The following is a 14,348-nucleotide window of genomic DNA, read 5'->3' on the forward strand; positions in this document are numbered from 1 at the left end:
GATCCTTAATGAACCCAACATGTAGCAGGCTTGGACGCTTGGTTTCTCTTTATTTTCTTTTTCTGACACCTTAAAAGATGTAATTTCCCTTCTTTTTTGTTTCCTTACCTTAAGAACAAACTTTGTGTGTATAAAGTTGGGAGCAAACTGATATCCTAAACTAACTAAATTATGCCATTAAATCATTACTACCTAACATAAAGGCTCGACTTCTAAGCCTAGGTTTAGATAATTCACCATCATATATAGACCTTCTGTTTGATTCTATTTTTTCAGTCACTATCATAACCAATGGAGCAACAAATTTATCTTTCAAGCCTAAGTTTAGATAATTGATGGTGCATCTGAGTATTATTGAGACTGCAATAACACATTCATCTCTTTCTCAGGCGCCGTTGATCCTTGAAACTAGATTTGTAACAATCCAAGCCCACCACTAACGGATAATCTTTTTTTAACTTTCCATTTTGAGCTTCCTTCGAGATTTTTAAAATGCGTTTGCTAGGCAAGAGATTTCTATACCCTTATGAACAGTGTTTCGTTCTACTCTCGAACCGATATGGGATCTTACCCTTATGAACAGTATTTCGTTCTACTCTCTAACCGATATGGGATCTTGCAAGATCTCCCATATAAGACAACTTGACAGTAAGATATTCATCTTGTTGATGATGACGCCGCCTACCTACCCAACCTTACTTTGAAACAGAGCTTCTCTCTCACTCTCTCACTCTCTCACTCTCTTCCCATGTGGATGTGGCCATTACTTTTTCTCTTTCCTTTTGCCTTTTTAAGCCTTCTAATTGGCAGATTGCTGGTTTCTATACTTTTTAAATAGCCAGCCCACACTGCATTGCCCATTTTTTTTCTCGGTTTATCCCAGGAATGAAGCCACTCGGTGCGTGGAATCAGCAACAGCCTTGTGACCCACCACAAGTTCTCCATCATTTCTTATAATCTGGATCCCATTGCCCATATTGCTTTAAAAGCATTTCGAAAATTCTGCTTCTGTCAGCTACTTTCGAGTTTGGTGTAGATGCTTCAACCAGATATAAACACCAAGTTAAAAGTCGTGAAAGCTTATTACTAAAATGAACCGTACCGTCCCATCTATTATACTTAACGAGTAGCATCAAAATCATATCTCACACTTAGTTACCGTAGAATCTTCAAGCTAAGAATGGAGCCTACGAAAAAAGGAAAATTTGTTAGAAACCATAAGATGGTATGATATTGTCCACTTTGAACATAAACTTTCATCACTTAGTTTTTTGTTTCTCCAAAAAATTTCATACCAATAAAGATATATTCCTTACTTATAAATCCGTGATTATCTTCTAAATAAGCCAACGCCGAACTTCCTTCCAACAAAGTTCCGATCACCCACTTGGGAAAAAATTATAATGTGGGCTGTGTCGAAATAAATCCTTTTCAACTTGTACATGGGCCAGGTAAATTCTTTAAAATGGATTTGTTGAGGTGCAGACACATGTAGGGTTACACGGATCTTGTCCAACAAAATTCGGGCCGGGTTGCGTTGAATTCGGGTCAAGTCAATGAAGCACACGCGCTGAAATTGGGTTGAGAAGTGTCTATAGAATCGTCTTCTACTTTATTTTTGCTCTTTTCAATCTTTATCAAGGCCTTATGGGGTTGGGTCAAAACGTACTAGCAAGGGGCCAAGTCCAAGACCAGCTTTCCTACCTATCTTATTCTAGACTATAAATGACCAACACCAACCGCACCTCCAACCCTCAATTTCTCTCACTTCACTTCACATTCTACTCCCCACGTTATTGCTTTACAATCAATAAGCATGAATGTGTATAGAGCTCAAATGTCTTCCTGTTACTTCCATCCCAAAGAACTAGTGGTGGGTGTCTGCGCTTTGTGCTTAAACGAGAGGCTTCTTATCTTGGCGTCCAAAAGAGGTCCCCATCGCCACCATTCTTCAGCCCCAACCTGCCGGAAAACTCCCATCAACCTCTCTAAGATCTTCGCTTTTACCTCTTTCATCACCCGTTTCGAATTCCGCCGTTGGAAGCCGGAAAACTCGGCCGATGAAGCCTCCACCAGTCAAGAAGGTACTTCCCTTTTCACCTTTATACACATCTATATATCCTTTCTCCCAGTTCAAATCTCAGAATCATGAAGAAAATTATTATTCCTTAGCATTATCGGCTGTCTGATACAAAAACTGGCAAAAAAAGAAGAAAACTATTATGGGTTTGTCTAAAGAATAAGAGCTATGTTTACTAGCTTTCTTTAGGTTCTCGCAAGCCTTGTACCAATGAAAATATATTAATTATTTATAAACTCATGATTATTTCATAAATTAGTCAATGTATTATTCATTCTCACCGATCTTTCTCTCGAACAAAGTACACCGTCGAACCTTTCTTGAGGTCTATGGTGCCCTCGAATGAGGATGAGAGTTCAAAATGAGTTAAACGCTACCAAAAGAAGGAAAGGAAGAAGGGAAGGAAGGAAAATGAGTGGTTTGGCAGAAGGGGACGGGGTGTCAGAAACACAGAAAGTACAAGAATAAAAAAGGAACAGAGTAAGTAACGGTAGAGGAGACTGTTTAGCAACAGTTGGGAAAAGTTCAAGTTTGAATTGTTCCAATCATAACGAAGAATGAAAGTAGACAGCTTCTGTAATCTCAAAGATTAGACAGAAACTAAACATAATTGTGGGGGTTAAACACAGAAGCAAAGTGGGTAAGGGACAAGGAAAACAAAACACAAGTTTACATCTGGACAACACTGAGAAGTATCTTTCAAGTTCTTTGTTTTTTAATTGTATTTTTGTTTTTTTAAAATTTTAATGTTTTGATGGGGGCCACTCAAAAAATTATGTAGACTCATTCATCTCAATCAACTTTGGGAAAAATGGAGTTGGGTCATGGGAACAGAACAAGGTCTCAGAGGTGTTCCTGGAGAAGAACTGTAGCCTGTCATGGAATCACCACTTGACCAAAGACTCCAAGGAGACCAAGACTGTGATAGAGCATGGCAAGCCCCGTGCCTCACTTAGGTGGCGGAAGCGGATCGGCCATCTATTCCAGCTCATCAGAAGGAAAAGGCCCAACAAAGGGACAGTCTGCCACGTGGAAGGAGTCAAGACAAGAAAAGGCTGGATAAAAACTCTGACAAGGTCAAGGAATTCTGAATAGGCATAAAGGAAAATCTATCCCTGAATTGGAATTCAAATATGATATGTAAAAAGATTCAAGTCTAATCAATAACGTTTTTTTAAATTTATTTGCCTATAGTAGTCTTAGTGCTTCAAATTTTGAATAATAAACCGTCGTTACTGTTAAGAATCACGAACCTCCACACTGGTTAATATTGTCCCCTTCGAGCAAAGCTTTCATGGTTTATAAACTCATGATCAACCCCTTAATTAACCTATGGGGGACTCCTCTCACAACAATCTTTAACAATTATCGAACGACTTCTTATTGTATTTTTGACATCCATTGTTCTGTACTCATGTAGAAAAAGAAAAGGAAGAAGAATATATATACAAAGACAAACCAAATGAAAACAAGACATGTTTCTGAGTCAAAAAAGAATAATGTTCAAACCAACCTCACCAGCCTAGATATTCTCTTGCCATGAGCAAGCCTGTATGCATGTGGGAAGAAGATTAGACTTAGGGCAGAGGCTACATCTTTTAGCAGCGTCCTTGACAAGGGCAATTTGTCACAAGTGCCCTCTCAAGCAAGAGGACCATTGATTTGGAAAAAGGACCACAAATTAAGGTCCAGGAAAGAAACGCTCATAGTTGCGCGGTCGAAAATGACAAGACATCAATCTTCACCCAACTTCATCAACCAAAAACCAACACCAACGCCACTGATTAAACATTTTCAGCAATGTATGCATTTTCATTTTCTAGTCCTATGATTTTATTATTGGTGGTAGGATACAAAGTGAAGAGGGAGCTTGCTTACACATGCCACTCCTCCCAAGTCAAACTAACTTTAGATAAGCATCTAATTTTGGGTCACACAATCTATAAACAATGAAATTATTTCACAGCTCAAAGAGGATTTTATATGAATAATAGCCTTTATACACTAACTTTGGTTGGTCTTTGTCTGTACTTTCCTTCATTTCTCACCTTCTTTTTTTCCCTCTCCTTCTCTCTCTGTTCCAACAGCCGATCTCACATGTCTTGACTTTCTCTCCCCTTCCTTGTAATTACTCTCTCTTGTTCTAACTTAAAGTGAAAGCAGGATCAATAACACTCGGTAAACAGAAATTAAACAAAAAGACACACAAATTTATGTGGTTCGAAGAGAAGAAATTCTCCTACATCTACGTAAATCTTTGTCTCTTTGTTTAACCTGTGTTTGTAGGTGTGTGAGTGCGATCAATCCTATTTCCACTTTAGTTACAACATCTCTCCCTATAGGGCTCAATTTCCTATATGGTCTTCCAAAGATGGTTGTCGCACCCTTAACTAGCTCATTTTCCCTTTCACAAACAATTTCCCAAAGGTGAATTTCCTAGGAACTTTGTTAAGAATCTGTCTTTTTTTCACCCTCTTCAAATCCAATACATGATAATATAAAGCACCTTTGATCCACGTTTTCACATAATCTTTTTTTTTTTTTTTTTTTTTTTTTTTTTTCTTTTCATTTCGAAAGAAATAGTACTGATGCATTCAACAGAGAAGGAGATTTAAAAGAAATAATAATAATAAAGAAAGAGAGAAAGGATACTATTTATACTAAAAAATGATAGCGAATGAACCCGAACTTCCTTATTATATGAGATAAATTTAATCATTTAATATATCCAATACCCAAATTACGATCCACATAAATGCAAATAAGTATTATTTCCATATCTCAGTTGTCGTCTTTTGTAAATAAAATTTCGTCTTTAATGATTCAGAAATTTAAAGAATTAGGCAAATTTAATTATGTAATAACCTTAGGGGATGATCTTGGGTTGATCTAAAATTTCCCTTTCTGCTTAGATTTGACTACTGATGTGACGAGTTTTACCTCACCGATCAGCAGAAAATAAAAGAGAGAAAAAGAAAATTTCCCCTCCAGAAATTCTGTGGACTGAAAGAACAAAATAAATGACATGGAGCCTCCTTCATGTGGGTGTGTAAAAGACACAACTAAAGGACACATAGCACACTGGACAGAGAAATATGGTAGAAGAAAATAATGGGTGGTGATTGAACAATTCAAAGTGTCTGCTGCCCACATGCATCTTAACCGACACTCATTCACTGCGCAGCTTCTTCCATTCATTTCTGCAGTTCTCTTCCTTGCTTTTGTTTCTTAAGTTTTATATTAAAAAGAATACCAAATTCTGCTTAATAATCTTATTCACTCCTTGCGTGCATTCTGCTCAGTAATCTTGTTTCTGAAACTTGTTCTTGTTGGGCTTCCTTTGTCAAACCTTGGCGATTGAACATTAAGGCTTGGAAACATTTTTTACAAGGTGTGAAAATCTCTCGCTAGCAAATGCGTTTTAAAAATCTTGAGGGAAGTTTAGAAGGAAAAGTCCAAAGATGACAATATCTGCTACCAATGGACTTGAGCTGTTACAAAATGGTACCAGAGCCAGACACTGGGCGGTGTGTCAGTGTGGACGCTAGGCCCCCAAGTGGGGTAGATTGTGAGATCCAACATCAGTTGGAGAGGAGAACGAAGCATTTCTTATAAGGGTGTGGAAACCTCTTCCTAGCAGACGCGTTAACCTCGAGGGAAAGTGCAGAAAGGAAAACCTAAATAGGACAATATCTGCTAGCGATGGGTTTGAGTTGTTATAATTATCCTCGCGGAGAGGTATGTTATATCGAGAGTTTGGTTTGTTTCTTTGACTAAAGAAATTTTTCTTCTAAGAGTATATCTTGAATTTCAACAAATTGGAGAAGTAGAGATATCTTGAATTTATGATGAATAGAGGAGTCTAAAAGTAAAACTGCATAGGATTAGCAACAAACCTATGACTAGAACTTCATAGCAAAACAATCTGAACACTCCAATTTTTCCTCCAGACAGGCACCTCCCCAAATTCACAGGATTTCTTGGCTAAAGCGGACAAAACTTCTTAAACAAAGTCCATGACTAGTACTTCATAGCATGATCTCTCAAGTTCTTACAGTAATCTCTTAAGGCTACGAAATTTTAAAAAGTAAGGTCCCTAAAAGACAGTGGGCTGGCCACGAAAGCTGAGTTTACTACAAAATTGTTCTCTACATGTTAGCACATAATATTAATGGCTATTATCATCGACGAACTGTATCCTTTCTACTAGAAACAGGGTCAAATATTTCGATGTATTTGATGGGGCCTAAACATTGAACAAACAGTGTCACGATTCAGAGAACAAGAGAAAGGTAAACAATTTAGGCCTGCTAGTTTTAAACCGTATAAGATGTTAAGAACCACGGACCTCTACGATAGTATGATATTGTCCACTTTCAGCATAAGCTCTCGTAGCTTTGCTTTTTAGTTTTCCCAAAATGCCTCGTACCAATGGAGATGTATTCCTTACTTATAAATTCATAATCATCTCCTTAATTAACCGATGTGGGACTCCCCACAAACAATCCTCCTCTCAAACAAAGTATACCATAGAGCCTCTCCTAAGGCCTATGGAGCCCTTGAACAACCTCCTTTTAATTGAAGCTCAACTCCTTTCTTTAGACCCTTCAAACAAAGTATACCATTTGTTCGACACGTAAGTCACTTTTTTACTATACTTTCGAGACTCATAACTTTTTTGTTCGACATTTGAGGATTTTATTAATATGACTAAGTTAAGGGCATGACTCTTATACCATGTTAAGAACCACAAACCTCCACAATAGTACGATATTGTCCACTAAGAGCATAAGCTCTCATGGCTAACCTCCGCCTAAGTTACTCAAACAAACTACTAATTGATCTCTATTCGGTATAATGAAAGCTATCCATAAATAGATAAATACTAAAAAAAGAAATGCATCATGTTAGTAATCTGCAATTGTTCATAATTTGAATGGCGAACAAACAACTCCCCGTCTACATCCCATAGTTGAAGTTATAAATTAAAATGTGTGGTAAACGATCCACTTATTCAAACATGATTTGAATATGACGTCCATCGAGAATACATCAACACATCAGAGAAGAACATGGATTCCAAATCCCTAACCCTAATCCTACCAACGAAACAGAGGATGCCATTATCAGAAACCAAATTATTTGGAAAAATTAAAGAGCAATCAATCTTCAGAAAAAAGAGAGTGTAAATATTAAAAAGCAATCAAACTTCAGAGAAAGAGAGAGAACCTGCAAGAGACAGCTCCACTCTACGAATGTGACCATCTTTCACGGTCGTAGAATTCCCATTTCTCTAAGCGCAATCGATGGAGGCTTCGACGGCCATGAGATTGCGAGTAAATAGACACTTGAAGATGTTCTTCTCCTTCATCTTATTGTAGTACACGTATCGTTGATGCTAAAATGGTTGGATCTAACATAGCTCCGACGTTGAAGAGTCGGATCATCAGTATTCGAAGAACCCGCGGGAAAGGCATATTGGGAAAATTGGAGGGAAACGGAACTGGGTGAACTCAACGGGAAGTCTTGTTGGGTTGGCTTGGAATTTTAAAACATATTAGATATTTTATAGCATTTTAGGAAATTATTATATATAAATTGAAAAATATATACTTTTTTAGAACAAAAAAATGTAAACAAGTTCAACCGTTAAACAAACACGACTCTCTACAAGTATGATATTGTCCACTTTGAGCATAATAACTCAAGCTTTGCTTTGGGCTTCCCAAAAGGCCTCACACATAAAATTATCCAAAAAAATCCCAAAAGGCCTCACACATAAAATTATCCAAAAAAAAAAATAGTCCATGTGAGACTTTTATCATCTAACAAGTAATATTTTTATAAAATTATCCAAAATCTGCTAATTTAGGAAATGTAATGAGTTTATAAGGAATACTATCTCTATGGTGTGAGGCCTTTTGGGAAAGCCTAAAGGTTAATTTAGAGAATGGTAATGATAATGAGTTTATAACCCATGAATATTCTTGCTATTGGTGTGAGGCCTTTTGGGAAAGCCTAAAACAAAGCCTGAGCTTAGAAGCTCAGTTTATGTATATATATATATATGATCATAATTTATAATATTTTTAGAAATAAAATAAAATTTGATTATCTTATCAAGTTGTGCCTCAAATTTAAAGAAATATTGCAGGTTTCCTACAATTCACTAGCCAAGGTTTGTTCCTTAGATTCGTTGTTTTTGGGCGCTGATGCAAAATAAATACGCTAAAACTGCACAAACTCTAAGTTCATGTACAGAGAAGCTAAAGCAGAATCGATCTATTCATTAATCCTCTTCCTCGTCAGTGACGAATTTACCAGTTCCAGGATTCACAGCAGCAATGAAGAAAAACAGAACGTTCAACAAAACCAGCGGCTCAATTTCATTGATCGGCACTCCCGTCTCAATGTTCAACTGCGCCAACGCTCCCTTACCTGTAATAATTTCTCCGATCAGCGAGAACGCAAACCCTAGCTGCGCCAATCTTCCGACGAACAGCTCATTCGCCTTCGTGAATCCGAACAACGGACCTATACAAAAACAGAGCCATCGTGAATTTGATGTTAAGATTTGATTTATCGAGATTTAATCGAACAATTCGTTTGGCACTGTACTGTAACTCACCTCCTTCTTTAAGACCTAGCGCCGATCTGAGGCCCTTGCCGGGAGGGATGACGGCACGTTCCAGTCCGGTGGCTGGTTCTGGATCGTCGATGAATTTTCCACGGTCTCCTAGCGCTCCAATGGCTCCGAGAAGAGTGAATAAGATGAAGAACAGAAGAAGAGGCTCCGCTTCGTAAATCGGAACTCCAGTTTCTAAATTCAGTTGAGCCAGAATTCCCTTTCCGGTGATTCCCTCTCCTAGCAACGACGCCTGCAAATTTTAATTAATTATTTTATTTAACTATTCCTGATATTTTACTAAATAACAAAATTCTAACCTTTTTTAAATTTAGGGTTTACAATTTAACAAAATAATTAATTAAAATAACAAATGAAATTAATTACACTCATATTTGCCATAATTAAATAATTTATCCCCACAAAAATATGACAAATATTTATGCAATTATTTAATAATAGTATTACAAAAATAACTATATATAAAATGAGTTTATTTTCTCATTATTTCTCTACCATGATTTTTACTTTCTTAAGAAAATATTTGCTCTATAAACAAAAATACTCTCCTTAAGTTATATATATATATATATTTTTTAATTTGAGTTAGTTAATTAATTTTTTTTTATTATGAAATTCATTTTTATAGAGAAAATATTAAAATTCTTAATATACTTCAAATAACCATAAATAATAATTACAAGTTCAATTATATAAAAGAACAAAAACAAAATGTATATCCAATTGGAATTAGTTTTTTAAAAAAATAAGTAAAAATAGGTTAAAAAATTAAGAAAAATAATGAGTTTAAAAGAAAATTCACAAAAAAAAAAAAAAAAAAAAAAAAAAAAAAAAAAAAACCTAAATTTCATAATCATGAACATAGATCCATACATTTCTAATTCAATGTGCTTAAACTGAAAGAATTCGAAGAGGATAATCGTGGAGGAAGAACTCACAGCAAAGCCGATCATGGCGACACGGCCGACGAACAGTTCATTCTGCTTAGTGAAACCAATGCCACCAGACGTCCCGAAAATGCCGTCTTCAACCTTCTCCTTCGGCTTCACAACCTAAACAAACCAAATCAAACCAGAAATTCTCAAATTACTTCTTCTCAGATTCATAAATTCCTCTTAAAAACAAAACGCGACAATTACCTTCTTCGCCGGCACTTTCGCCTTCGATTTAAAGATCGCAAGAGTCCTAAATCCACGCGCAGGTAAAGAAACGGAACTCGAAGGCAGAGGATTGAAAAATAAGCGACTAAATTGGGCGTTAGGTCTAAGCCTCTGCGTCAACGAAGCGATTTCTCTCTTCAACGCTACGCCATGGCTGGCGCACACACCGGAGGAAAGAACCATGGTTTGAGCCGCCATGAATGCTGTGCTTTTGATGCGAAACAACGCAGGGGAGTTCGTTAAAGCTTAAGCAAATGGGTAGGGATTTTGGATGGGTTTTAAAGAAGATGGATCTGAGGAACAGAGGGATTTTGAGTGTATGGTGAGTGTAGATTTGGTGGGAGATTTAAACGATCGGCGAAAAGAGTGACACGTCGTCGTTTAATTTTTGTGATGGTAAATTGGTTGGGATGGGTTTGGAGTACAGTTTTTTTGGTTTTTGTCACAAACCTTAACAACTGGTTCATTCACGGCCACTTGCCATTAAGAGTTCTTCTTCTTTTTTTTTTTTTTTTTTTTTTTTTTTTTTTTAAATACTAAATTTTGTATTTCTTCTTACAATTTTAAAAATTCTGATACCACCCTTAAATTAATATATTTAATATATATATATATATATATATATATATATATATATATATATATATATATATATATATATATATATATATATATATATATATATATATTCTTACGGTTAATTTTAAATAAAAATTATCATAAATAAAAATTATGAGTATTTTGTTTCAAAAATATCTTTAAATTTCGTAATTTTAATAATACTCTTTTAAAAAGTTAAATAATATTATAAAAAGAACATTAATATTCTTAGGTTAATAAAGAAAAAAATTCTTACCAGTATATGAAAAAAAATATATTAATCCCTTTTAAATTATCTCAAAAAATTTTAATATTATTTTTAAAAATTTATGAGTATTTTTTAAACCGACACTAATAACTAAAAAATTGTTTTTGTAAAATTTTAAAAAAGCAGTATAGTTATTAATGAATTTTTTTAAAGTTTAATCCTTCGATAAATATAAATAAATAAATATATATATATTAAAGTTTAATATAGTTTTGATATTTTTTATTTTTTTTAAATTGAAGAGTATTTTTTTAAATTTTAAATTTTTTTTTGGTATTTGTATTTGTAGACATTATACAAGGTTAATAGGATATTTTTATTAATTTTTTTTTAATTTTTTAAATTGTGTTATTTGTGAATAGTACATTTTATTATTTAGAAGTTATAATGTTATTTTTAATTTTTTTAAAATTATTATTAAAATGAAATGAAAAATGATAATTGAAAGTAATAGAATAGTAGTTGAGATGGTTTGTTTCAACTATACTATAATTAAATAATTAAAATCAACCCTAAAAAAGAAGTTTAACGCTAATACGAAAATGAGATTTAAATCAAAATTATACCGTTGGAAATTTTTATATGGTCTCGTGGATGTTTCTAGAAGGTCCCAATCACACATATTCGTATAAAGGAAATATACCAAAACAGCACAGCTCAACACGTGTTCGGTTGTCAGTAAAGTTGTCAGGGACTGGGCCAGGTCTCAGTATCTCAGCCCATATATTCAATGGGCCTTTTGGCCCATAAAGCCCAATAAGACAGATACAAAAACGGCCCATCAGAAAATAGCTTTATTTTATTTATTTCAAGTGTGGGAAGAGAAATTAAATAAATAAAAAACAATTGGTCCTTGACTTTATAGCTACATCAATGATTGGGATTTAAATGGAGGGCTCAATAATTGGTATCATAGGACCTCGTGGCTCCATAGTGCCCCTCATATACTTAGCCCTCTCCCTTAGCCTTTGTGCCTATTTTTCTCAAATTATCGATCCCGACTAAATCTCCCAACTTTACCTCGAGGATTTTACGGGGAAGGGAGTACATAATTTTTCAACATTACTCGTTTAAATGACATTTCAAGCTATCTCGTGGAATGATTCGAATCACGAGTTTTCTTTATTATTGATCTTAATTATCAACGTAACCCGTTTCAAAAATTTTACTTCGGTTGATTCCTTATCGTTTTTTGGGTTATTGAATAGAGCTAAATGTCTCGTTTTTCAACAAAGTTTTTAGATCAAATTGTAAGAGTTTCATAATAAATGTGATGCGAATGAGAAACGACTCTTCTTTCGTGTTGGTTTATTTACTAATCTGCAAATTTAACACTTGTTTTGATAAGATGAGGAATCAGTACAAAGAGAGTAAGATTCAGATTACCTTGTTGATCGAATATCTCAAGACAAAAACATTGTTTGAGATTAAAATCATTCCACAAGCAATATCGATTATGTCTTTGTTGATCAAATATCTCAACGCAAGAACATTTGTTTGAGATTCGAATCACTCCACAAGCAAGATTGATTATGTTGAACTTAAATGATTCTACATGCAACCTAAACTACGTAGAATTACAAAGAAACCTAGTTATTAGCAAAAAAAAAAAAAAAAAAAAAAAAAAAAAAAAAAAAAAAAAAAAAAAAACTTGTGCTATTTTTACTATATTTTTCAAGTCTCGTTACAAATACAACATATACGGACTATAATTAACCATTATGTAAGTGTAACCTATAAAGTAAATAAAAAGTCTTAAATATATTAATGAAATACTATGACTCAAAATTACTCTAAATTATATTCTACCAAAAATTTAAAACCTTCATTATTTTTTAATATCTTTTTGATAATTTTAATAGTATCTTATTCACATTTCATAGAAGTATATTGTATGATTGATGTCTCTTAGTTCATATCTTATTTTCTATTGATTATAGGATTATCGACATTTTTAAATGAGTTCGAGACGAGGTGCCCAATTCACTATTTAGTGGGATATGAATGCGACATGCTGTTTGTACAAATAGACCCAAAACCTTTTATTCCATTATTTAATTTATTTTTCTCACCTAAAAATGTCTTATTGTTTTATTCCCACAGAATCCACACGTCACAAAATAACTTCAACTCAAAGCAAGCTGTATCCATAATCTCACTCCCACTTTTACCTTTCTGCCCCCGACAAAAAAAAGTAAATTAAATAATAAAATTTTGCATATTAAAACCAAATTTAAAATCCATAGTAACGACAAAATTTGATAATATAATTTTTTAATCTAGGAAAAAAAAAATAGTGTTCAAATTAACTGTGTTACGGTAACAGCTCAAAATGAAATTAGTCCAATTAAAAAAAAAATTAAAATTAAATTTAAAAGCGAAGAAATCTCTGTACTCTTTTTCTAGTTTCAATTTTTAAATATAAAATTTAAATGAGATTGCAAGATATTTTGGTGATGGGAATTTGATTTAATATTTAAAATATTATGATTAAGAGAGAGGGTCTAATGAGATGTGGATAAGTTAGTTGGAGAGAAACTATTGGGCCACGTAGATGGCGATGGATGGGTAGCCTTTGAAATTTTGTTATTTTTAATATACCTTTTAAAAATAATATAGTTTCAAAATATTAATAAATACATCTTACTTTCTGTCACTTCAATTCAAATAATTATTTTTATAAGAAAAATAATAATAACCTAAATTATCTTTTAGAGAAATAATTCATCCTTTTCTAAAATAAAATTTTAACGAATTTAAAATATATATTACTACACGAAATTTTTAAAAGTAATGTGTATTACATTTTAAATAATTTTAAATTAAATTATATAAAATGTATTGTTATAATTATTATTGAAAATAAATAAATATGATTTAGAACTAAGAGCCATTTTTTAGCTATTCTATGTTGTGAATTTTTACGAGATGTATGAGGACTCGTGTTGGTTTGTGAGGATAGTCTTCTCTCTTAATAAGCAAGGAGTAGGTAACTTGACCATATCGTAGGGGATGCAAAGGAATGTCGGAGTCATCATGTGTCAAATTTGGATTCCAAGGCGTTCAGTTTTCAAATTAGATAAGATAATTGGATTAGGCGAAACTAGGATCACACGACCTTGGGGCGTGCGAGGTCAACTAGGGAATTGGCTTCAGCACAAGTTTATCTTCTCTGTATTTGTTTAATATATCGTTCCTTCCATGCATTGGATCGTTTTAGTCCGCGTTGATTTTTTTTACCATTGATTTTTCTAGACTATGTTCGTGGTCCAATTTCATTGACACGAGTTACTATTCGAAAATTAAAAGACCAAATGATAATTTTTTTTAATTATTTCATATTATAATAAACTCGACGATAAAATGATAATTCAGATCAAATTATTATTATTATTTTGTTTATAACAAAAAAAAATTCTTAAAATTTTAATAATGCATTTATGACGCCAATTATTCAGGCTACACTGTAACTTGAATGCATCAATAAATTCCAATTTGGATTAATTAATTAATGATTTAAAAACAATAACTGAAATTTATATGGAAATTCGAACTGGTTTTTAAATTCAAATTGCATTTAGGTCTCTAATTAAT

At 33.6% G+C, this 14,348-nt stretch overlaps 2 protein-coding genes across 2 annotated transcripts; one reads left to right on the top strand and one right to left on the bottom strand.

Annotated features, from left to right (window-relative positions):
• The first annotated feature begins 1,664 nt into the window (after positions 1-1,664).
• On the top strand, positions 1,665-3,271 carry LOC111805263 (uncharacterized). The gene is made up of 2 exons (XM_023690248.2): positions 1,665-2,084; positions 2,862-3,271. Exons 1-2 carry the CDS (start codon positions 1,817-1,819, stop codon positions 3,173-3,175), a joined length of 582 nt encoding a protein of 193 aa, XP_023546016.2. The 5' UTR covers positions 1,665-1,816; the 3' UTR covers positions 3,176-3,271.
• Positions 3,272-8,347: 5,076 nt separating this feature from the next.
• Positions 8,348-10,188, bottom strand: LOC111805247 (photosystem II 22 kDa protein, chloroplastic). Its single transcript, XM_023690225.2, has 4 exons — positions 9,866-10,188; positions 9,665-9,778; positions 8,709-8,958; positions 8,348-8,614 (listed from the first exon to the last, which is right to left on the bottom strand). The coding sequence occupies exons 1-4, from the start codon at positions 10,082-10,084 to the stop codon at positions 8,370-8,372; spliced, it is 828 nt and encodes a 275-aa protein (XP_023545993.1). The 5' UTR covers positions 10,085-10,188; the 3' UTR covers positions 8,348-8,369.
• Between the last annotated feature and the right edge of the window lie 4,160 nt (positions 10,189-14,348).

The sequence above is a fragment of the Cucurbita pepo genome, chromosome 1 (assembly GCF_057944985.1).
Source record: "Cucurbita pepo subsp. pepo isolate OVF chromosome 1, ASM5794498v1, whole genome shotgun sequence".
NCBI lineage: Eukaryota > Viridiplantae > Streptophyta > Magnoliopsida > Cucurbitales > Cucurbitaceae > Cucurbita > Cucurbita pepo.

Coding starts and splice junctions, on each gene's coding strand:
- LOC111805247 (XM_023690225.2), bottom strand. CDS start 10,084: ATGGCGGCTCAAACCATGGTTCTTTCCTCCGGTGTGTGCGCCAGCCAT. Junction 8,959..9,664: donor TCGCCATGATCGGCTTTGCT/GTGAGTTCTTCC, acceptor TAAAATTTGCAG/GCGTCGTTGCTAGGAGAGGG. Junction 8,615..8,708: donor GCTAGGTCTTAAAGAAGGAG/GTGAGTTACAGT, acceptor GTTTTTGTATAG/GTCCGTTGTTCGGATTCACG.
- LOC111805263 (XM_023690248.2), top strand. CDS start 1,817: ATGAATGTGTATAGAGCTCAAATGTCTTCCTGTTACTTCCATCCCAAA. Junction 2,085..2,861: donor AGCCTCCACCAGTCAAGAAG/GTACTTCCCTTT, acceptor AAAATTATGTAG/ACTCATTCATCTCAATCAAC.